This window comes from Cnephaeus nilssonii (assembly GCF_951640355.1).
Source record: "Cnephaeus nilssonii genome assembly, chromosome: 12".
Taxonomy (NCBI): Eukaryota; Metazoa; Chordata; class Mammalia; order Chiroptera; family Vespertilionidae; genus Cnephaeus; species Cnephaeus nilssonii.
Window position 1 is genome coordinate 10280425 of NC_137083.1, and position 25584 is coordinate 10306008.

The window sequence follows — 25584 nt, forward strand, 5'->3', positions numbered from 1 at the left end:
GGGGAGTTGAGGGAGCGGGGCCAGGCCAGAGAGCCACTCGGAGTTGCTCTGGGTGGAAGGAGAGGACCCCAGTGAGGGTGGCCAAGAAGAGGCGTGGGCGGATGAGTCCGGAGGAGCTGGAGCGAAGCACAGGCGGGCCAGGCAAGCCGAGAGGCAGGTGGGAGTGCCGAGCCAGCTAGCACGGAGCACCCAGCTGCCCGGGGACAGGCACCTACGGGGCAGGAACCAGCCACGCCGACCTGAGTGCCCGGAGCAGGGGAAACTGGGCATCTTTGTTGACCTTTATTGCTCCTGGGGGTCGTCACTGACCCATGGCCTTAAAAAGGCCACTGAGGCCAGGCCAGGGCAGCTCAGTGGTTGAGCATCGACCTATGAACCAGGAGGTTCCAGTTGGATTCCCTGTCAGGGCACATGCCTGGGCTCCATCCCCAGGGGAGGGTGTGAAGGAGGCAGCCTATTAATGATTCCCTCTCATCATCAGTGTTTCTATCTGGACCTTTGCTGAGGGACCAGGGATGGTCACCTCCCCAGGCCTCGGCCTCACCCTCTGTGAGAGGGGAGGTGGGCACGCCTCTTCTTTCCTCTCCAAAATCAATAAAAATATATTTAATTTTTTTTTTAAATGGGGACACTGAGTAACATCTGTCGTCCTGGTTGACTCTAATATGTGCGGTCACGTGTGGCTCAGCCAGCGAAGTGACGTAACAGCTGACAGTGCTGCGTGGCAGACCCAGGGGGGAGCCCTCCCCTGCGAATTAGCTCACTCAACCCTCGGCCGGTTCCTCGGCACAGGGAACTTGAGTGAGTTGCCCAAGGTCATGGAGTGAGTCGTTAGGGGCCGGTGTTAGGACTCAGGCCTTCAGGCTAGAAGTGTCCTCTGCGATAGTGTGAGACGTTGCTGAAGAAGCAGAAAGAATAGGGAAAGTGTCCTCAAGGTCACTGCAAGGTCACACGGAGGCCCTGCCTTCCAAAACCTGCCGCAGGGGCGGCCGCAGGAAATGAATCCACTTGGCGCCCACTTCTCACCGGAGCCTTTACATCACGCCGCCGAGCCTAGAAGTCGGCCCGTTTTTCTAACCTGCTTAAAACGAGCTCTTTGACGGGGGTCCCTGCACCGGCAGTTTCTCCCTGTCACCCTGGGCAAGGTTTGCCACGCGGCATGCCCCGCGGGCTCTCCGGGCGGCGATGGCACAGGGCGTGCCCACCGCGTGCCCGCCGCTTCCAGGAAGCCGCGCTGCGGGGGGCCACCAGCCCGGACAGGCCAGAAGGATCTCATAAAACTGGTTTTCCATGCGGCGCAGGCTCAGCTTCCACCTGGGACGAAGTGAGCCCCAGCCTTTCCGGGGGCTCTCCGCTATTGGGGTGAACTTTCCGTGACTCTCAGGACGCGCACGCCCGTGGCGGTGCCTCTGCGGCAGAAACTGGCTTTGGCTGGCGGTCCGCAGTGATCCCTCATCTTGATTATGGCCACTTTTTCCTCCGGATCGATCGCCCTCCGTGTGCCAGCCCTCCTCCCTGCACTTGGCCTTGGCAGGACAGTCTTCACTCTGTTGCACCCCGTCAATATAGCCCGTTATATGTCACAGTCAGACGGGAAACGCACACCGGAACCAGCCCTGGCAGGCTGCCTCGAGGCTGCCCAGAAAAGCCGCACTTGTTTCAGAAAGACAGGCCTCCACTCCTGCTGTTTCCGGAGTCCCCGTTATCAAAGGCGGGGCGCCCCCAGTGGAGGGGTCGCGATGTGGCCATGAAGCGTCCGGGCGCCGGCGTCCCCACCGCCCACCGCCCATGTGCCTCTCATCCCCTGCTCTCTGTGAATGCATTAGTGAGAGTAAGTTCAGTGACGCATCCTAATCAACATTTTCTCTTTCCCGACAGGACTAGCAACCCATATCCTAATCCATTGTATAGAAAATGGAAGCTAATTTTGCACAATTTCGTCGGTGCATTTTAGGCAGGTGACTAACCGGGCAATTTCTGGTGAGGTTTTGTAGATCCCTGGTCATTTCCTTCAAGTCCAGACCACTTTAAATTACCGATTAAAATAATACCAAGCAGGGCTGATATGGTACATTAGGGTGTGCCAGAAATTAAACTTTTACGTATCAGCTCATGCCATCTTCACAGCAGCCCTGTGAGGTTAGCTCTAGTGTGGCTTCCACTTCGCAGGTGCAACGTGGAGCATAAAGAGGTAACATCGCTGGTCTGAGGCACCCGGTGTAAGAGCACAGCAGAGCCCTAACCCCGGCAGCCTGCTCCCAGCCTGAGGTACCCGCCGGGGCGCGGCCTGGCAGGGTTGTGGGGGGTATAGCTATGCTGACCGGCTTCCAATGGAGGATGAAGCTGCTGGGTGCACATCGCACAGATTGGGACCCCTAACGTTGGCATCGTATTAAGTTAGTGTAACTCCTGCGTACACAATACGTATATTACACACAGATACTGGTAATTATTACAGTATTATTGACTCTGTTCCCTACGCTGTACTGTATATCCACGTGACTGTTTTGTAACTGTCAGTTTGTACTTCTCAATCCTTCACCTTTTTTACCCATCCCCCCCCCCAAACCTTATCCCGTCTGCCCTCCGTCAGTACGTTTTCTGTATCTAAGTTTGTTTCTGTTTTGTTTGTTTTTTTAGATTCCACATATAAGTGAAATCATATAGCACTTGTCTTTGTCTGACTTATTTCACTCAGCATCACACTCTCTGGATCCACCCAGGTTGTCACAAATCAGAAAGAATGAAATCTTGCCAACAGGCGCACTCTGGAGTCATCTTGTTCTGACTGTCCTGACCAAGAGTCAGTTGGTCAGTCACCCAGAGCCCCGCCTTCCCAAGACCACAATCACCTCATTTCTTTTAGGTCTCGCCAGAGTCTTGTAACCCCAGGAAGGTCAAAGCTAAGAACAGAAATAATGAAAAAATAATTCAGCTATAGGACCAACTTGTGCAATAGTTTGTAATGATCTATCTGGTCTTTTGGGGTTTTTTTAAATAATTTTTTTAATTTATTGATTTTAGAGAGAGCGAAACATTGATTTGTTGTTCCACTTATTTATGGATTCATTGGCTGATTCTTGTATGCACCCTGAACGGGGATGCAAGGTGCAGCCTTGGAGAATCAGACAGATGCTCTAACTAACTGAGCTGTCAGCCAGGGCTATTTTTCTATTTTTAAGGTATTTTTTAAAGCTTAACTACCTAAATGGGTAAAGTTGACATAATTTTGTTGAAATCTGTATAAGAGCATTTTATTTTATTCTGCCAGTCAGAGAAAGACAAATACCATTATCATTTCACTTATATGTGTGGAGTCTAATGAACAAAGTAAACAAAATAGAAACAGACTCATAGATACAGAGAACAGACTAACAACTATCAGAAGGGAGGGGTTGGGGGGACTGGTGAAAAAGGTGAAGGGATTAAGCAAACAAAACACACAAAAATTCATACACACAGGCAACAGTATTGTGATTACCAGAGGGAAAGGGAGGTAGGGGGAGGTAGAAGGGGATAAAGGGGGGACAGAGACTGAAGGAGACTTGACTTGGGATGGTGAACACACAATACAATATACAGATGGTGCATTATAGAATTGTACACCTGAAACCTATATGATTTTATTAACCAACTAGGGGCCCAGTGCACGAATTCATGCACCTTGAAAGGAACTGTGGACTGCAAAGGCTGCAGTGGGCACAGGGGTGGGTCTTGGCCCATCCTCCGCACCCCCGTCCTGCCCCCCCACTGCGGCCCCCCGGTCCCCCGGCAGCCCTGCTCCCACTGAAGGCGTGGAACGATTTAGGCCGGCACCAGCAGCGGGTGCGAGCGGCAGCTGCCAGCCCCAATCACCCCTCAGCAGCAAGGGAAGGTGGAGAAACCCTGAGGGGCGATTGGGGCCGGCAGTCGCCGCTTGCACCAGCTGACAGCGCCATGTGAGTGCTGGCACCGAGTGCAACTGATGGCTCCGGCACTGGTGTGAGTGCCGGGCGGGACTGCAGCGCGCAGAAGCAAAGAGTTTTCAGTAACCACCAGAGGCTCGCCCAGATGACAGGGACCAGCGCCCCGCCTTGGTCTGGCACCCTCGCTCACCTGCTCCACCATCCCGCCAAGGCCCACACCTGCCATGTTGCGCACTCTGCCACCTGCTGCCAACTCCCACCATGTTTCACGCGCGCCCTTGGTGGTCAGCGCACATCATAGCAACCAGTTGTTCACTTGTTCCACGGTTCAGTCTATTTGCATATTAGCCTTTTATTATATAGGATATCATCCCAGTAAACGCAATAAAAAATTTTTAAACTACATTTTTATTTAATAGGATCTGAATGTTTAGAAATATTCGTTATATTTATAAGTGTGAAATTTTAGCACTAAACCAAGTATAAGCAGTTCTTAAGTTTTCTTATCAAAAAACAAAGTCCTGCCCTGACCAGTTTGGCTCATGGATAGGGCGTTGGCCTGCGGACTCAAGGGTCCCAGGCTTGATTCCGGTCAAGGGCATGTACCTTGGTTGTGGGCACATCCCCAGTAGGCAGCTGATCGATGTTTCTCTCTCATCGATGTTTCTAACTCTCTATCCCTCTCCCTTCCTCTCTGTAAAAAAATCAATAAAATATATTTTTTAAAAAGACAACAAAGTCCTCCAGATATTAAAGATCCAAGCAACTGTGACTGAAATGAGGTCATGAGGGAACGTTGGGCTGCTCCGTGCTATGGGAAGCCATTGGGGGTTGAAGCAGGCAAGTGAGATAATCTAGTTTTCTTTTCTTTAGACTGGGGGAGGCTGTGTACTTTTGCATCCCATCCCCCACTAAAGTCTGTGAAGTGTATCCTCTCATTCATTCATTCAACAAACATATGTCCACTGGCGCCTTGAATGCATGCACACCCTGGGCACTATGGGATACTAAGAGGCAATAATTCATTAGAGAGTGCTGAGTCCTCTGAGGGAGACATCACTTCCAGCGTGGAGAACAAGGACCCATTCCATAGCCAAGGAGGGGCTGGGGGAAAGGACATTCCAGGAGTGAGCTGAGGCCAGGAATTTTCAAGACTTGGCTCATGGTCCCCGGAGGCGTTAGTGTGTCTTTCCTCGTAATTGTCTGTTGCCAATTCGTTTAGACTATTGTTGCTCCGGCTCCTATAAAGTGGGTCAGTACCAATTAAAGCTAATTTATAGTGATAAATCTATAAGGCAGAAAGGCAACTCTTTGCTAATGTATTTGCCAGAATTTGACACCCCGGGAGAGTTTTAATTTGCTATCACTGCAGTTATCACTTTTTCATGAATATTAATGACCTGTGTTATAAGACAAATGTGGCGTGTTGGGTTTCTGGAAAAGGTTGACTTATTTTTATCTGTATGTCACTATGTTTATGAATACAGAGTGAGAACGGTGTAGATGCTAAAATGGATTGCAGCCAAATGCATACGGTTAAAGGGTGAGCAAAGGGCAAGGTGGGCAGAGGGTGGAGGGGAGGGGACGAGATCGGAAATGGCTCTGTGACGGGTGAGAGCGAGCTCAGCGGAAGCACTGGAAGGCTCCTGGGCGCTCGGGCCCGGCGGGTGAGTGTGTGGACAGGTGCTCCGGACCGCCTTGCTTTTTCACGTGATTCATGAAACCTTTTCATGGGATTCATGAAACCAGCTCTGGTGTGGACTTCTCTTGTTGACAGCCAGTGGGACTTTTTCAGCAGTCCTGAGGGAATACATTTGTCTTACCGTGAAGTCCTAGCTAAGTTTTCTCATTTCCCAAACTGAAATGGTGACATGAGCTCCTGGGGCCCCCAAAGTCCTCTCAGCCGCTGTTTCTGCCCAGCTCAGGCCCCCCGTGGGGACGGTGCCAACGTGGAGTGTGAAAATGGAAACTCCAATCCAAGGAAGTTAGTGGCCACCAGTGTTTACATATGACAGTGAAGTTACATTTTTCTTGTAGAAACTCTAACACTGGTGAATGTCATTTTAAAGTTGATTAATAATGTCTAAGAGTCTGCAAATTAACAACTCATGTAGCTCTTCTTTGAAAGCCTGGACCTCCACGTGCTCGGACACTGCCCCCACGTGTGGCTGCGGGTGGCTGCACCCGATGTGTCCATTTCCCTCCCTCCCCAGTGATTCAGACTGCGTCTCATCTTTATCTCCCTTGTGCCGGCCATGGTCAATTTCAAAAGACATCAAAGGAGCACAAACTTTGGAACAAAAGACCCAAGTACCAGTCCAGTCTGCCTATTTCTAGCCAGGTGACCTTGGCAACCCTTTACCTCCTGAACCCCAGCTTTGGCCTCTGTTAAACTGGGTCCTCTCCAAGCACCAGGGTCATAGGAGCCCCCAGCCCCACCACCCGAACCTAAATGGCAGCGACATCTCCCAACTCCTCCTGCTCCCAGAACTGCATGTGTAAAACAAAACTTGCTCATTCTTGGGCAGCTACAATTTCCCATTGAAAAAATAAACCCAAGTAAGTGCAGGTAGGTTCAGGCATGCAGGTAAATGCCAGAATTTAAGGAACAAATGACTTAACGCAAAAGGAGGGCAAATCTAAAAACCAGGCCTTTGGGCTGTCATGCCACCTATGAATTCCTGAAATCCGATTCTGCCCGCTGGTGCACTAAAAATCCCAGGATTTATGGGACGAGGGTTGGTGCGGAGCCTCGGGGCCATGGAATTCTGTAACTGAGCCTCAGCAAAAACAAGAACCGTCCTCCCAGGATGACTGCTTGGCTAGCTCACAGGGTGTTCCCCGGCCTCCCGGCAGCCTGGTCCTGTGTGTCCTCTGGCCTTGGGCCCCTTTTGACATGTGGGTCAGTTGTCTTCTAATTGAGAACGGGGTTCGTCAGAATTAGAAACCTGGGCCAGTCCCTCGGTCTTTGTTTTAAACACAGGGGATGTCTTCACTTTGGTCCCTGCTCTGTCCGCTTCCCCAGGAGGCTCAACTCAGAGGGTAGGTGACACTAACCCGGCTGCCGTTGCTCTAACGAAGCTGTTTTTTATAGGATCTTGGTCTGTTTTTCTTAATTTAGGCCTGTGGATTCTCTTCAGTTGTGAGAAAGCTCTCCTCTGGACCCTTTGAATATTGAAGTGTGGGGAGGGGTGTTGGTAGAGAGCAGGTTTTCCTGTTTTGTGAACACCCAGTCCCATCCAGGTGGCACTCACCAGGATTCGGGGCTGACTGATAGAAAGGGGGTGGGGTGGAGGAGGAGGAAAGTTGATGAAGATGAATGGGTATGTGCCAAAGTGACCTTTCCCTGCTTAGAATCCTGAGCCAAGGAGCCTGAAGGAAGGACGCCCCAAACAGACGGCTGTCACCATGACCATGGGTCGTTAAAATGTGTGGGGTTCAGTGGCCCGTTAAGTTCCTCCTAGTTCCAAAATTCTGACTCCAGACCCAGCTCCTCAACAGAGCTTGCTAGGAGGGTGGCCTTGGGGATGCCTGCCAGCCGGTCCCCAGACACCGGCTCTGGGCCCCAGTGGGGTAGTAGGTGCTTGCTGTGACTCTCACGCTCCAAATCGTTCCGCCCCAACTCCCTGCCCACTTACTTACATCGACAGACAGGGTGTTGGAGTTTGAGTTCCCTCTTTCACACAGAGGAAATACTTATCGTCTTTGCTTGCAAACTTTTGCAGAAATGACTGTTTGTGGATGCCACGTGGCTTGCAGGTGACCGTACCCAAAGCACCAACCCCTCAGGCCGGGCCCCTTTGATCTGGTGGAGTTTTGAGGTTCTCTCTTCTGCTGGGCTTCATTAAGCCCTCCTCGGTCGGAGGCTTTCCCGCCATCGTAAATGTTGCGTGGTTCTGGGTGTTCAGGTTAACAAATTAGCCCAATGAGATGGATAAATGAGTCATTCCGACCTCCTGAAGCCCTGCTGGAGGAGCTTTGCGAAATAGCGGGTCTGGTTCTCTAACAAGCAATTTAAAGGGCGCCAGCATGTGGCATGTTTGAGTGAAATGTCCTAACAATGCCGTTTAAAAGCACATTTCGAGACTTGCTCAGACTCAAGAGATGTGGCGCGGACCCTGTGCTGTCTCTTGTGAGTGTTTCCAAAGCGATCTCATTTCTGGGGGCCACGGCCACGTACAGCAGGGCTCGCCAAAACCCACAGTTAACTCCAGGGCCTTGCTTTTGCCAGACTTTTTCCTGCACCATCCACGCGTTTCAAAACAGACGACTTTGAATTCCATCTGAGTGGTAGATGGTGAAGAACCAGCAACAGGGTTGGGAGGGACCCCTTCAGAGAGCTGCTGGTACTGGGGGCCAGACGTGGTGGGGGAAAGCGACCGCCCTTAGGGGCTAATTGAGAATGCATGAGCTCTTGAGCCTCTCAGGGATCGGTTTTCTCAAATGTATGCGAGGGACAGGCATCCCCGCCTCACAGGGTCACTGGAGGATTAAATGAGATAAGGCGTCTAACGTGCGTGAAACGTAAGAGGCCCTCAATCAACCCGAGGGCCCTTCCTGCCTCCGGGGCTCCTCCTTTTAAGTGTGAGCCTCAGATGCTGGCGTCCTTGTTCCTGGCTCAACGGGCTCTTCAAACAATCCTATTAATGCCTATTAAAATGAAACCCAATAAAAGTGCCAATATCTGGTGTTGAAATAATTGATGTAGCAGAGAGCGCCATGGAGCACCCAGGCAGGCCCCTGGCGCAATTTAGCCTCACACCTGGGGGATGAATTTCACAACTGTAATTGCTACCATATAAGTCTTATTAATGTTGTGCTATAATTCCTATTTATTCCACCGGGCTTGTAAATGCATTAGGACTTGTCAACATATTATTTTACACTGTTTATGATCTGTAGAATTATGTCCTTCGGGGTTGTTTTGTGCAAAAGCTCAAAATAAATGGCTTCGGGCCTCATTTGAAAAGAGCAAAAGGGGGCTGCTGGTGAAGTGGCTCCCCATCCCTGTCCGGAGGAGTCAGTGAAGGAGACTCTAACTTCAGCTACTGGCAGAGCTGTTCACCTCAGCAATACGGGGAGTCCTGGCTCCCGCCTGAGCCATCCGACTGGGGTGGGCCAGCCCTCCCTGCCTCCCAGGGAATGTTGGGTAGCTCCCTGGGGTCAAGGGTGGTCTTCCCTGAGCTGGAGCTGTATTCTGACCCTGACAGTTTGCCCTCAGAGCTCCAGGCATTTCTGTCCCCGAGCTCTGAATAAACCCCTTTAATTCCAAATTTCCTCATGATCTTTCCAGCATAACCTATTAAAAAAAAAAAAAAGATCTGAAATTCATCCCCACTAAAGGCAATACCTAGTAAGTGTGCTATAAAATGTAACCCCTCCCACAGATTCCTGCATTGACTAGGACAGTGATGGCGAACCTATGACACGCGTGTCAGCACTGACACGCATAGCCATTTCTGATGACACGCAGCCGCTGAGGCGGCCGCATGCCGAGGATGAAACATTTGCTGCTCCTGAGGATGAAACATTTGCGAAATAATGTTTTTTCCTCAAAGTGACACACTACCCGAGTTATGCTCAGTTTTTTGGCGAAGTTTGACACACCAAGCTCAAAAGGTTGCCCATCACTGGACTAGGCCAACAAAGCATCAAACTAAGGGGGCAGTGCCAGGCGCAGCTTGTGTGTGCGCGTGCTGGGGTGGGAGGGGTTTATTGTCATTGATCACTGCTTTTGGCTTCAAGGCTTCCCAGCACCATTGCGATCACAGCCTGGGCTGCCACAGAACCGAGTTCAAGCTCCTGCTCAGCGAATTCCTGGACGTGGATTGGTGGGAAGTCCTTAACCTGGTCCCTTAGATGGGAACGCAGAGACCTTCCCACCAGGCCTGTCCCAGGACCAGATGTGTTGGCAGGCTCTTGTGCTGGAATGCCCTCTCCCAGGGCAGGAGGAGCTGCCCATCCTGCCCCTGGGTCCCTGGCTCCTCCTGTCCTCTGGGGCCAGAGTGCACCTGCGGGGAGGTGACTGCTCCTAACAGGCCTTGCTCTGTGACCCTGCAGGCAGCGAGTACGACGAGGAGGAGGTGGACTACGAGGAGTCGGACAGCGATGAGTCCTGGACCACCGAGAGCGCCATCAGCTCCGAGGCCATCCTCAGCTCCATGTGCATGAACGGAGGGGAGGAGAAGCCTTTTGCCTGCCCAGTTCCTGGATGTAAAAAGAGATACAAGGTAAAGGTCCCACCTCACCTGGCTTGACCATACAGGAGAGGGCAAGTCCCGTGTCAGACAGCAGCCCCTTCTTCCTGGTGAAGAGAGCCGACAGTCCCGAGCTTCCCTCTCCTGTGCCCGCTGGGTGCCGCCCCCACTGGACACGTGCCTGCCCGCCCGGTGTTCAGTGGGTTTTCCCCTCCACTGAGCTGTGGAGCTGAAGGCCAAGAGCTTTTTGGTAGGAGGACCAGACCTTTGATATTCTTCAGATTCATGTCCTATCAGTCAGAATACAAAATGTGTCACCTGTTTATTTGCCAAACACCTTCCCCAGTGCTGGGCTGTCCAGGTGGCTCAGAGACCACTTTGAAGTCTCAAAGGCCTGGCTCAGAGCCCTTTTGGGAAATGTTGTCGCGTATTTAGCTTCCAGCTGAGAAGCTCTTGCTCCCTGCCCCCCTTTCAGGGGCATGAAAGGAGATCAGGAGAAAAGGGGCTTTGGTATTTTTCTCACCAAACCACCCGCTTCGGCTTCAGCGGCCTCTTCTCTGTAGCTGGCACAGAGGTCTCTGAGGACCTGACTCTGGTGTCATGGGGCGCCTGGGCACTACATTTATTTAAAAACCTCAATGAGACAAAACGAGAAAAGCACCCGCAGCAAGCCAGTGTTGGTTGAGAACACTTTTTTTTAATGCAAACTTTTCCATGAGATGTTAGCAGCTCTTTAAAATCCAACTCTGGGATATAAATAGAAAAATCAGAAACATATCTGGTGCATTTGATATGCTAATTTCCCAGAGCTCAGCGACTGAGCTTAAAAATGTATGCTAGCATAAGCACTTACATTGCTCTTTCTTAAGTATGTGTCTCTGAACATTAAAAAATAATCTATTTCAGTACTTTTTATACCAGCTGATAAAAGAATGAAACAAATGTATCGCAAGGTAAGTGGCCCAAGACTTCACCTGCTCTGTGGACTGTGAAAACCTCACTGTGGCAAGTTCAGATGCGCTGTGTTTGACTAAAATGAAACTACAGGATGGAGGGAGTCCCACCGGGGTGCCCTGCTCAGGTCAGAACAGGTCGCAGGAGGCAGGAGGCAGGAGGCAGGAGGCAGGAGAGGACAGGATGCCAGACCCCAGGGGACTGTCAGACAGCTTTTTCCAGAGGCAGCTCTGCATTGCAGAAAGGTTTTGTTTTGCTTCTCCCTTTTTTTATTTCAAAGTGGAGAGTTTGCCAGTGAACACTGTCCTTGTACTGGCCTGCTTTCCAGAGGCTGCTTATCACCCTGTCTTCTAGCTCAGGAGGATGAGGCATTCTCTTTCCCATCTCTAGCTTCATTCCTTTTTTTATACCCTTCCCCTTGGACATTTCTATTTGTCACGATCCTTCTGCTTTTATTTTTCTAGCGTTTCTAACAATTTCCTCTAGTAGTTGTCCAGGTCTGGGCCGATAGGGGCTTTGGGGGGTGCTTTTTCTCCATGTAAGGCCAAAAGAAAATCGAGGGACTCCTTGGGCTGCTTCAGCATCCCTGACAGACGACAGCAGTGGTGGCAATTCACGGTCCTGAGTTCCACAAGGGAAGTGTGCCGGGCCAGCACAGCCAAGGGTTTGGTGAGCCCGTGGGGGGGGGGGGGGGGGGGGGGAGCGGCAAAGGATTAAAGAAAAGACAAAGAGAATAAGCTGGGGCTCGGTGTATCTCCTGTGCCTGGATGTGGCCACAGAGAGAGAGCCAGACGGCAAGCTGATGCTTTATTTTATAGTTGGAGAAAAACAAGGTAGTGGTCACCAGTTACAATGTTCTTACGAGTTTCACTTGTTTTGGCAGCACTTACTGCACCTCCCACAGCCCATTAGCTACCCAGATAGGATCTAGGGGGCAACCATAAGGTCAAGCTTAATTATGCTAAGAGGGCTGTGCCCTCTAAGCTGGGTCTTGTTTGTGGCTTTGCCAACAGGTCAGTCCGAGGCTTAACCCTATAGCCGCTCCCTACAGGAAGTACAAGTTTCCTTTTCTGGACCAGAATGTCAAGTAAGATTAGAGGGGACAAGAACAACCATGTAACTACTCCTAACCAAGTGCTAGAGACAGCGGGTCAATTCCCTGAAGCTTCCTTTCGCCTTCCTGCTGGGCAGTGAGGGCTGCAGGCCAGCGGCGCTCCCCTTATGTACTGCATGACTGACCGCGGACATCACGTCTGCCTGCTGTCTGCCCCATTGTCAGGGGTTCTCCAGCAGTTAGTCTTGAGCACTGACTCAGGATCAGCTTTTCTCACCTTTTCATGGGCATATGCAGAACTAAAAGATGTTAACTTCCCAGGCTTCACACTGAGGAGGACAAGAGATAGGGACCCGAAGGACACCTAAGTCTCCACGTTTCCCATGTTAATTCCTTTGCCTAGGATGCCCTTTTCCCAGACTGACTCCCCACCCGTAGACTAAAGCTGTCAACCTTTCCATATGCTGTTTACTTCTAATTCCAAACTCACCACCACGACCCCAGCTTCTGCTTCTTCACTTTTCTTCCTCATCAAATCCCCAAGCAACTTCATCCTTCTCCTTAATGTAGAACATCAAGGGCTGCAGGAAATTGAAAGTGAGGTTTTTCTATCAAGGGCACGTGTCACATACCTTACTCAGCCTCAATACAGACAACAAAGATCAAATACAGTTCAGGACATGATGGCCAAGCTTGATTTTAGGTTTCATGATTTAAGTGGAATTTTGAGAAAAGACTCTAAATTGTTGTCTGGCCCAGTTCCCTCATCCGGGCAGGTCTTTCCTGGCCTGGAAATGAGCCGGTCCAACCTTGCCCAGCCCACCACACAGCCCTGTACCCCCTGCCCTGCCCCTCCCTCCCTTCCCACGCTGGCCCTGTGGCAGACTGCTGTACTCCACGGGCAGCGCTCTCCAGACCGCGGGTCCCAATCCTTCCCAACTCCCAAGATTTTCCAAAGCCTACCATCCGGGTGCACTAAGGAGTGAGCACCTGGCATTTTACTTAGGTGTGTGGAATTGTGGGGGGAAATGCAGACTCTGGAATCGGGCACCCCCGGGTTCCCACTGCAGTCCTGTCATTCCGCAGCTTCGTGACTCCATGATTCCAGGGAGTTACCATCTCTGAGTGTCAGTTTCATCTAAAACACGGGTATTGAATGAGGCAGCAAGCCATCAGCAGGAGACTGTCCATGGCCTGTTGAAGCTAAATTCCCTTTCCTCTCTTCAGAGATCAGAGGATTTAAGCATTTCATTTTTCAGTTGCCTGTCATTTAACTTTTAAAGACCAAACTCAGCTTAAGGTCTCTGCAATTAGAAACTTAAGTGAATCTTTTTAAACCCCCAACGTCTTAGAAAGTGGGAGTTCCCACCTCTGTATGTGAATAGAATGGGGAAATCTGGAGTTTGATTAGAACTTGTACTAACATTTGTGGTAAGGGTGTCCTTTGACACTTGTGGAAAAAAATTTCTTTTAAAGGTACACATTTTTAAAATATATTTTATTGATTTTTTATGGAGAGGGATAGAGAGTTAGAAACATTGATGAGAGAGAAACATCAATCAGCTGCCTCCTGCACACCTCCTACTGGGGATGTGCCCACAACCAAGGTACATGCCCTTGACCGGAATCGAACCTGGGACCCTTGAGTTCGCAGGCCAATGCTCTATCCACTGAGCCAAACCGGTTAGGGCCACTTGTGAAAATTTTAAATGACAGCAAGAAAAAAGGTGGTAAGATAGGTCTTAAGTTCTTGGGCCATGTGTTTCCAAAAGTGCAGCTTGTTTTTCCAGATTAATAGGGCTGATGTATGGAGTTGGCGGGTTTCCTCAGTCTCACAGCCAGACATGCACCATGTACCTATTCCAGTTGGGAGCACAGAACCTGGGTTTGTCCTGGTGAGCGCTGATCTGGCTTTGTGTTGGACTGGCTTTGGTAATTTGATTTCAAAGCTTCCCTCACCTAATTACTGTAAAAACTCAGGCCGGGATGGAGAGGGTGTAAGCCCGGATCCTGTTGGGCGTTGCTATGCCTTTTTGCTTCCTGGCCCAATGTTTATTATTGGTCCTGTGTTACTGCTGGGCACAGGTGTGGTTGGATTTTTAAAGATCCTTCTTGTAACTAGTTCCCTGGGAGAACAAGGACATGAGATGTTTTAATAACCCTCCATCCACAGAAAGGGACCCTCAAAGGTGCTCAGTGAATATCTGGAGCTAATAGATAGGCTATGCAGCAGGCAAATGCATTTGTGAGCCCGGAGACTGCCTAACGCATTGTTACTATTACTCGGAAAGTTGATCTTTCTCTAATGGTCATAAAACTGTATTATTAACTCTTCCTCTTTCAAATAGCTTAAACCCATCACCTTCCATGGTTCTGGGTTGCCTGGGTCTCTCGCGGCTGCAGCAAGTTACCAGGTGGGGCTAGAGCTGGAAGTTGGCTTCCTTACATGCCTGGGCATCTGGCAGGGTGGCTGGGCCAGCAGGGGACTGACACGGCATATCTACCCTTGTAACGATTTTAATGGGTCTGATTCTGCCATTGTCCCACTGCAGTGAGCTCTTACTCCCTTTACAAGACTAGTGAGGTGCTTCCTCGCCCTGCACACGGGGATTGATGCAGAAGGGCCAAGGCTGAAGGCCAAGAGCAGGTAGGTGTTCAGGGCAGAGGGTCCTTGTGACTCGACTCACTGGACAACCTTCAGACTCCGAGCACCACCACCTGGTCGCTATTTGGCACCCCTGGGCTCCACGAAGTCAAGCAGAATTCTCTATCAAAATCTTTTAAAGGTACCAATGAGCACTGTGAAACTCTAAGAAGGAAATGTAAGTAGAATTAACCACTGTTTAATGACAACTCTCACTTCCTGCCAGAGGAATTGCACATTCCAACCAGTTCACTCACTCAAATACCAGGCTGTGCTAGATGCTCAGGAAACAGCAGCGGGCAGTTCGTCCCGTTCTCTGGGAGCTCACCAAGGGCCGCTTGTGAAGACAGAAGACGGTGCGGGAGTGCTTCGGTTGGGCATAGGACCGGGCGCAGTGGGACTAGATTCAGAAACAGCCCGCTCCTCCGGTGATCTGTGCTCAACAACTTTGTCTCAGGTCCTCTCTCTTCCCTCTTAGTCCCTAATCTGGCAACAGCTGACAGGAATTTCCCAAGACTTTGCTCTAGTATCACCTCTGCCCTTTCTTCTTAAATCTTCCATCAGTGACTCGAGTGCCCTGAGCCCATTTACTCACATCTAATGGGATGAACAATAGTAGCTGTTACATCTGTAGAGTGATCCTAGCCATGGACTCTTACATAGAATATGCTAACAAGCGAGCAAAACCAAGTAGCAGCACACATATAGACATTTTGTGTGCCATGTAAGATCTGCAGGCCAGTCTGAAGTCTAGGGCTCTTCTGTGCTGAGACTTCCATAATCTGAAGATGTTCGAGTTGACTGTAGGTCTGGAATGCAGTACATACTAGTCTGCTCAGTGGTACTTACTGTGAGCATGGCGCTCCCACCATGGCAGAGACACTGACTTCTCGCAGAGTAGAAAACGGACAGGAATTCCAGTAAGGTAGGACGAGCACACAGCTGTCATTTTATACCCGTCACCAGCTACTTCCCTGTTTTCTTCCTTTCTGAGTTTGTTTGTTTTGGGGGTTTTTTGGAGCAGCCTGAGGATATTTTTATGTAACTGCCCATTGTTAACTTACTTCAGAGTAGGAAAAAAGATGCAGAGGGAGCTGTGCTTCTATATAGCCTCTGAGTCTCAAATAAGTATTTTATATACAAGGGGAAGTCAGTCCTTTCGTTTGAGGGTGAGGTGGGTCTGAATCACCTTGAGGTAGCTGTGGGGGTGACCCCAGGTGCACAGCTGCATCCGAGAGCACACTGACGTTTCCCCACTTGGACGGACATGGTAGGCCTCCATCTAATAGGTGATATTTCTGTCTTCTCCACAGAATGTGAATGGCATAAAGTACCATGCTAAGAACGGTCACAGAACACAGATTCGTGTCCGCAAACCATTCAAATGTCGTTGTGGTAAGAGTTACAAGACAGCTCAGGGCCTGCGGCACCACACAATCAATTTCCATCCCCCGGTGTCGGCTGAGATTATCAGGAAGATGCAGCAATAACATGCTGGTCATAACTGTGCCAAGGAATCCTCACCAGCAGTTGCTGATTTTGAAAACAGCCACCTTTTTTCAGGGGAAGCATTCAGCCACCCTTTAAAGAAGTAAATGCATGCTTTAAATTTTTTCTGTAATTTTGGAATGATGTATCTTTGTAGAGTTAATGATTTTGTACATTTGCACATGTAATCATCATATCCATTTTCATTACTTTGATATAAGGTGCTAAAAAAAAGCTCTAGGTTCTCAGCACATTTCCCCCAAAACAAAATATGGTTGAGGGCATGTTGCATATTGTTCAGTTGTACTGCAGTGATAGCCGTTGGGGGAGGAGGGACTGGCACAGAGGTTTGCTATTTTCCCCCCAAGATTTGTAGTGTGACTGAGGTTTTTTCAACACATCAACTCACCATGTTCAAAACCAAAATAATACCTTCATTATCAAACTGGTTATCATGCCTTACATAATGGAGTTAGTATTTGTGAGTAGAAAGACTTTAGGTAATGGAAATATAAATTAAGAAAGAATGTTTAACATATGCTAAAAATATTTTCATATTTAAATAACATACATAAAAGGTATGCTTTTCTGTGTTTTATATTATCTTGCAAGTCCTTTTGCCCTTTAAAAAGCTGAAAATCTTGCCATCTGACTTACCAATTATTTGTGTTATAAATGGCATTTTTGTATAATAGTCTGTTCAGTTCACTCATTAATTTAACACATTTATTGAGTGCAAAGGATTCAATTTATGTCTATTGATACTTGCAGAACAAGATACCAATTCAGTGAAATATGTTTCCCTGAAATCTGTTAGGAAACATTTTGAAATACGTACAAATTTTGTGTGAAATTTATTTCTATCTTCATCTTTAGGTGAAGTTTTAAAGCACTTTGTAGTTCTCTATTGCCAACAGATTTAATGTTTTATGTGTTGCCAATTCTTACAACCACTGCCCTAACAAACCTGTGGGTTACAAATAAGAAAATTCCAAGCATGGTTCAAAGGGGAACATTTTTGTTTAGGCCCCTACTGCCTCCTCTTCATGTTCGTTGTTTTTTAGACTATAAAGGCACTTTTCCTATCACATTGTAGATGTCTGTGTTCCACTGGAAACGTCTGTTTAGCTTTATAAAACAATTTGCCGAAATGAAATTGAGCCTTATTGAGAATTAAGTGCTTTCTTGCAGCAGGTGGTCAAAGAATGACTAATATATGACCCATTAGAATAACCTACGTCTGGACCATTCCTGAAGTTTTTCTCACCAACAATACTATCATGCCTTGAGTGTTCTTTTCTCCCAAGTGCTATTCCTTGAACAAGAGTTTACCAGTTGCCTAATTATGCAATAAAAATTGCTTTGAGGTGGCCAACTGCTCACAAAACTGGTGAGTCGCAAACTTGCATTGCTTATAAAATAACTTTCTTCCCATGTTTCTGTTAGCCAGATGAGTAAGCTTCTATATTCTTAAGTTGTGAATCCCTCATAATGAGGGATTTTTAAGTATTTATAAAGACACTGCCCTTTAAAAATTTCCTCAGATCTCTGAAGCATGGTCTTGGTCCTGATATACAGTGCTATTCTGTATGTTGAAAAGGGTGATCCAGACAGAAAAAGCCATTAGTTGGTGCATAAGAATGGCTTTTTCACATTTACCTATAATTGACCAAAATTTTTTTAGGCCATCAGTTATTTAGCTTTTGCTCTTTCTAGTGCAAGAAATCGCAGGCTGGATCAGCAGTTCAACAGCTAAACAGTCATAAAATAGTCATTGTGCATGTTAACATTTCTTTCAACTATAAAACAAATTCCAACTTCTACTTGCTTATTCATTGTGACAGTATTACTAAAGATAAGGATGGGAATATTTTGTTATACCGTGTATAGTGAATGTATTGTACTGTGTCTGTGAAAACTGTGCTTTAAATTATATTTTCATATGTTTTGTTTGGGACAGAGCACATTAAGTTTGAAAGCGACAGAGGTTTTAGAACTGAAGGCAACTTGAATCAAAATCCTGTCAAGAAAAGCTGCTTATAAATGTAAATGAAATCGCATTTTAAATAAACTGTCTCTGACCCAAAATAAACATGGCTCTTTATTTTCACTAGCATCCATCATGAAAAGCCAGTATCAAGTTTACCATGGAAACTACTCTACCTCCTCAGTGCCTAGTTCTACCTTAGGCTGCCTTTCCTTACTCCCGCCCCACCACCCAGGATTCAGCATGTAGAATTTACTTTTTTGCTTAATATTTGCCTAACAACAGCACATCAAAATATGGGAGGCAAAAAGTGATGAAGAAATAAATACACTATTTTACTTTGAGATGGCAATACCACTCTAGCAATGCACAGATGCAGCAGTTAGAGAATCAGTAAGGATTCAACTCAACAATTAACTATTGTTTTGAACTACTGATCCTTTATCCAAAAACAAAATACACAATGTTCACTCAGAACAAAGCATGTTCTCAGACTACAATGGAATTGAACCTATTTTGATGTTTCCCAGCTTGAGGCAAAAAGCTACTCAAGTTCTAGACTACTAAGATGAATAATCTTATTTCACTGTTGGTAGTAATAAGTATTCAAAGGCTTTTAGGTCATCATAGCCCATAATTACTAACTAATGGAACAAAAATGCTTTATCACTGAACATTTTCTCTGAAACATTCTGCTTATCATGTGACCTTCAGGAAGCTAAAATATGGAGTCCTAAACATCTGGTTCCCTAGACTAAAAAACCTTTTTAAAGGATTCCAACAATAGACAAATTCTACTCCTAGACATAGCCTACAGTCCTCCACTCTACCAACTGAGCTATTGAAGCGCACACAAATTCCGCTCCTAGAAACAAATACAGATGTATGATGCAGTTCATATGCAGCACCCCAAATGCAACCACGCTGAGTGTTGGTTTAACATCTTAAATAGCTAATTTGTTTTGGACAAGCTTGAGTATTTTCAGCAGCAGAATAAAAAAAAGCAATACTTTAAATTCTTAATAATGACCAACTAAAAGAGAAATACAGTTCAGAAAACATTTTAAAAATTCAGACTAAAAAAGATGTTCAAGATGTTAGACTTAATGAAAAACGATCACAAATAAATTTGACAATAAAATCACCTCCAAAAATGTGTCCTCTTTAATGTTAATGAGAATACTATACATGGCAGAAATACAACTTATTTACATATTACATTTTTAATCACTGAGAATGTTATTTCAAAATTATACTCTAATTAGGAAAATGTGGAAAAGGATACATTTTCTGTGATTTTATGCCACAAACACCACTATGTAGTAGATCATATAATATGAAACAATTGTACAACATACCTTGTTCCATTTTCCCATTGGATAGAAATATAACTTTAAGATGGCTTAAACATAACTGTTCAGGCTATTCTAAAAAAAATTTAGTAACAAAATTAGTAAAATATGCCTTCCCTTAATTCCTAAAGCAAATACTTCAAATATAAAAAGAATATTTGCCATACTGCAAGCATATGTGATCTCATTCTACACAGAGCTTCATTTCTTAAGAGGCTTTAAAAAAATCATTTCATGGGCTACATTATGCAAATTTCTGTATTCAAAGAATTACTTTGCAAGACTGTTATGATAAATGCTTTTTATTATTACATAATATTTAGTAGTCATGCTCAACCAACAAGGTCAACAGAAACTTGTAAATATTCTGCTAAATAATTAACTATAATACTTTTTTTTCCCAATGCAGTAACATTAGAATAATCCTTGTTTCCTTTAGTCATATAATTTTGCAAACTGGGGAATAAATGAAAATACAAACACCCAAGAACTTCTTTTCTTAAGCGGGTAAGATTAAAAGAGGTTAAAATTATATCTGTCGATAAGCCAAAGATTCACCCCCATCTTAGTAACACCAAACTCAAAGTAGATCTTGGTCAGAAGAGTACGGGAGAGGGTGCACGGAAGTGATTACCTGTGGGCTCCTAGTGGTCTATTTGAGATGATTTTTTTAAACTGCTAAACTGTATTATTAACTCATAACAAAAAGTAACTAATCAAAATTTAAAACATTCTGATCAAAATGGGTCTGCACATGTCTTTCAAACCCCTGCTGGTCATAGTCAGGAGGGAACTGCTCGCTGCACATTGGGCACACCTTCCAGTGACTTTCAACGTGTTCTTCAAATTTGCTCTGATCATAGTTGGGAGGGAACATTAATTCACAGAGGGGACACTTCTTGTGAACATCAAAGCTTAAAGAAATAGGAAAATGAAAGAATTACATATTTCTAATATCTAACAACAGTATTCTTCAGAATATGACAAGACTACATTTATCTAGTTAAGCTGATATTCATACTAAACAATTTTCCTTGAAAGTCTTCAGTTACTCCAGAAACCTTCTGCTTCTAAATGGTTGCTACTGACAACTGTGTAAACCATTTATAAAGCCTTGACAAAACCTTTTTTCATTCAAGTCCCCCAAATACAATTACATTACGTGAAATGAGGCTTAGTGACAAGAATTCTATTTTTAACTAACCAAAAATGCTACTGGTAAACCTATAAAAATTAATACATCTTATCATTCCCAACAGTGTTCATTTGAGCATGTCCACAGCACTGGTTTTCAAAGGATTTTGTGCATAAGCACCACCAGGAAGGCATGTTAAAACACCAAGAGTTTTAAGTTCAGAAGGAATGAGGTCCCTAATCATATGCATTTCTAACAAGTTTGCAGAAACCAAACATAGAGTGTCATGTTCTATATAATTCACATTTTACATAAGAAAGAGGAAAATTACCTGGAATCAAAGCAGAAGCCTGTTCCATGCCCATGCAAATGCTTACTTGGAGGATCAGGAGCAGTGGGCACATTCTCATCCTCCTAGCAAAAAATAATTTTGCAACTTTTTGAGAAAAGTGAAACCAAACAAGTTTTTTAATTCAATCAAGCATAGTATAAAGAAAATAAGACTGCACTTTTTAAATTTTCACTTCTATTACGAATTAATTAGATTTTCAAAGTACAATTTTTTACAGAATATTTCACTGTGGACGAAGTGTTACCATCCTGAAATAAAAAGCAGTATTTAGTGGAATGGAGAGTATACCACATCTGTATGTGTGAATGCAGTAAAGATCAGGAGACTTTTTTGAACCTACATGTAGGTAACTTTCTTTTTATGATTCCATAAAAATCTTAACATTGCATTATTTTTCCTGTTACTCTCGTTTAGTAACTTAATTTGCAAGACAGACAGTATCTTCTTTGACAAGTTACATTCATTGCAAAATATACAGAAATTATACATAAATGAAAATTAAATATGAGTTTGCACATTTATGTCCTTGGACAATTTCAACTGGAAAACCAAGTTAAAGCAAAGCGCCAAACTATAGGCCTCAAAACCCTGTTGTAAAAGAATAAAATTCAAAATCAAATATTTGATTGTCAATGAAGAATCCTAAAAATGTGTAAAACTAAGTTTCAATCTGAAAGGAAATATTAGCTTCAATTTCCATGCCCCCATCCCTGTGGTCATTTTTTAGAGATCTGTACATACTGAATCAACAGCCAAACACAGACTCACTTTACATCAACAGCAGCCACATCATGGCAGGTGCCCATTTGCTTCCCTCCTCTGAGCTGCTGTTAGCTGCTCTCATGTACTAAACAGCACATAAACAGGTAGAGCTGGCACTGATGAGTTCTTATATTGCTGGGTAGTCATGCTTGCCCCTGGGCTCCTATTAATGGACTAAGTAGTCAAGTCTGTCCCAGGAAGAGGTGCCCAAAAAGTGTACATGGTGAACAAACAAGACAAATTATCTTTTTTAGGGGGGTGAGGGAGCATGGCTATTATTCTGACGATTATACCCTCCTAATGGTCAAATAAAGGGCTTGAGAGGCTTCTTTCCTGTTCATCACATGAGAAAATGCTTGTTTACATTTATGATTCCCTCGGGATATATGTGGGCAACAAATAACAGGATAGGTAATGAGGGGCTGGGGAAAATAAAACGTACTTCATATACTTCAAAAATTAAAACCCTTTAAGTGATAAAGATCCAGACAGCTTTTAAATCTATAGATCCAAAGAGAAAAAAAATAATATAGTTGAATCTACTAAACTTAACATGCATGATAGTAACAATATAAAACACTGAATCTGGCCCTAACCGGTTTGGCTCAGTGGATAGAGCATCGGCCTGCGGACTGAAGGGTACCAGGTTCGATTCCGGTCAGGGGCATGTGCTTTGGTTGCGGGCACATCCCCAGTGGGGGGTGTGCAGGAGGCAGCTGATCAGTGTTTCTCATCGATGTTTCTAATTCTCTATCCCTCTCCCTTCCTCTCTGTAAAAAATCAATAGAATGTATTTTAAAAAGAAAAAAACACACTGAATCTGCTTATACTACTATATATCAAATAATGAACAAAATCTCATTTTCTTTGAAAAAAAAATCTTTGAAGTGGCATTTTAAAAAATAATTGGAAAAGATAAAAAAGGAAAGGTCTTGATATTCTACTTTTCAAAATTCTTAATGACACAGATATTTATAATTTAAAAAAAGTTTTCCAGAGGCCAAAAATATAATAGAACCCAAAAATCTTACAACCTCCCAGTTTATAACGGCTAATAGCTTACAACAATTTACTGCTTCCACAAATAAATCAGCTAACAATAGTTTGCTGCTAGCTAAGGCACTAGACTCAGATCAGCCAACAGACATATTAAGACTGCTCATAAAATATCAGGGGGTGGGGAAAGCAATTTACATTTAGTAGTCCTAAGTCATATATAATTTGGTAATGATGACCCTATTATTCCGTATCTTTTATCACCTATTACTTAATAAAACGAGGGACTCGAGTAGAATTCTAGGTGCTATAATGAGATATAAGTTCCCATGAAATAAGAAATCACTTACTTAGAGAACAGTTCAAAACCAGAAAGTATACAGTAAGTTCTATGATAGATAATTCATAAAGTCTCTCATGACCTTGACATGCAAGATGACCAAATATCACTCACAAATACTGCATTTATTCTATTTTACTTATCAACAGCAGTTAGTTTCCAAAACCATATGAGATTAAATATAACCAATTGGTTTAGGAAGTGAGGCTGTTAAAGCAGGCCCACTGTCAGCAGCAACAAAAAAAATGGCTACTGGCAAAAAGAAAAAAGCAGGCAAAACTCGAAATACCTAACAGTATTTCAGCATTGGAGCTAACAGCTTTACCTCTTAAAAGAGCCTAACTTTTGCCCTGGCTGGCACTGCTCAGTGGTTAGAGCGCCAGACCATGTACTGAAGGGTCGCAGGTTCGATACCCAGTGGCCCCTAATGGGTCACATGCAGGGGGTAACCAATCGATGTGTCTCTTTCACATCGATGTTTGCCTGTCTGTCTGTGTATATCTCTCTCTCTTTCTCTCCCCATGCCCTCCCTTCTACTCTCTCTAGAATCACTGGAAAAAATATACTTGGATGAGGATTTAACAACAAAAAAACACGTAACTTTTAATGTTGGCTTTTAAATTAATGAACTTGAGCCATTAAGGTTATGTTAGGTATTCTTTAAGAAGGCAGAGAATCATGTATTACAGGTTAGAAAGATTCCCACCCCAAAACTAAAGTACTCAAGTTTTAGGACTGAAAGATGTCAACCCAAAAGAACTTTGAATAGCAGATTTTAAAGTGTTAGTACCTAGTACTTCAGCTAAACTACTAAAACAATCTTGTAAGCAAATTTTATTGGGAGTACCATGCTGAAATTTATTTATGAACATTTCCAAATAATTAATTTTCTTAAATTTTAATAGCATTTTAATCTCTACAAAAGTCTAAACCACTTACTTTGTTCATCAATCTCTAGACCCATCAGCACAATACTATTTCCATCACAAATTGGTTATTAAGCAAATGAAACAAGCTATGGTAAACTGCTCTACTTGAAATGCAAACACTTCTCATTAGATGCCCAACTCAAAATCTAGTCTATGAAAAAAATTATTTTCTTATCAAACAAATAATATAAAAATGGGTTAATCTCTTGGACAATAAAATAGGGTTAATTATATTGAATTCAAAATGCAATCATGATCGTAGAAATATAATTAGCATATATGACAAAGCAATTCTATCTATAGATCCAAAAGAACCAGGAACTGGAGCAGATATATTTGTACACCTATTGTCACCTCAGCATATACCCAAAAGGTAGAAACAACCTAATGTCTATCGGAAGAATGGATAAACACAAGGTATACCATAAACATACAATGGAATATTATTTAGCCTTCAAAACAAAGGAAATTCTGACACGTTATAACAGGGATGAATCTTAAGGACATTATGCTAAATGAAACATGTCAATCACAAAAAGATTCCACTTATGAGGTACTGAGATGCTCAAGATGCCCTGAAGGGAGAAAGTTTGGGAACCTTTGCCTATTTGATTGATTGGTAATTGATAGATGGTTGAAGACCACAGCTTCTATAAGCCAAAGTGATGAGGCTCAAATCCTGACTGTACCTTACCAGCAGTGTGATGTGAAGCAAGCCAGGTAAGCTGGCTCACAATGCCTCTCAATAGAAACAGGACTAGCTCCTCACAGACTGCTACAAAGAACACATTAGTTAATATATTTAGAAAGCTAAACATTAGCTGGCAAAAAGAGCTCTAGAAATGTTTGTTGCCATCACCATCATGATAACTTTGTTAGTTATTGCTATTGCAATTATTAGGTAAGAGGGAGTCATAAAAGGTTTTTGATCTGATAGCTGACCACCATTTCTGGTACAGGAGGAGATATGGCAGGAACAGGCTGTTAAGACCAATCCACCTCAACCCTGACTCAAAGCTGCTGGGTCCTGTGGCTGTTCATCACTCCCAGGGAAGAGAACCAAAGCAAAGGAACAGGTCAACTCAAACCTTGTTTTCTATATTCTAACTAAAATTACTTACTCAAATACTTTAGTTGCAAGTGATTTTTTTTGTTTGTTTTAATGACAAAAATATTTTTTTTAAAAAAAGGTCTGAATGTACATAAAAATAAATTTCTGTGTAATGCAAAAAATCTTCTGATTGCAAAATATAATTACCCAAGGTGTGCCTGTTAAGAGCCCTTCCATCTCGTTACCAAATCTAATAAGCATGTCAGCAAATGAGCACAAGCCTCTAACACTGCTTCTCATGGGTTTGCAGAAGGGCAAAGCACACAGATCAGAAAGAACATTCTGCTAATTAAACTGAAGCAGATGACTATGGGAGAGAAGGGCTTGTCACATGTAACATCGGTGCCAAGAATGATCAGACTAAATATGCAAAGTGTG

The 25584-nt window shown here is 44.7% G+C and overlaps 2 protein-coding genes across 6 annotated transcripts in view; one reads left to right on the plus strand and one right to left on the minus strand.

Annotated features, from left to right (window-relative positions):
* The window catches only part of JAZF1 (JAZF zinc finger 1), a 300096-nt gene extending 280843 nt beyond the window's left edge, over positions 1-19253 (plus strand). For all 3 annotated transcript variants that reach the window (XM_079785954.1, XM_079785955.1, XM_079785956.1), the window contains 2 exons: positions 9966-10135; positions 16068-19253. In XM_079785954.1, the coding sequence (XP_079642080.1) occupies positions 9966-10135; positions 16068-16244 (347 nt within the window). In that variant the 3' untranslated portion in view covers positions 16245-19253. The remainder of the gene's footprint in view (positions 1-9965; positions 10136-16067) is intronic.
* A 117-nt stretch (positions 19254-19370) lies between these two features.
* The window catches only part of TAX1BP1 (Tax1 binding protein 1), a 58511-nt gene continuing 52297 nt past the window's right edge, over positions 19371-25584 (minus strand). For all 3 annotated transcript variants that reach the window (XM_079785950.1, XM_079785949.1, XM_079785951.1), the window contains exons 17-18: positions 21048-21130; positions 19371-20495 (exon numbers count right to left, since the gene is read on the minus strand). In XM_079785950.1, the coding sequence (XP_079642076.1) occupies positions 20294-20495; positions 21048-21130 (285 nt within the window). In that variant the 3' untranslated portion in view covers positions 19371-20293. The remainder of the gene's footprint in view (positions 20496-21047; positions 21131-25584) is intronic.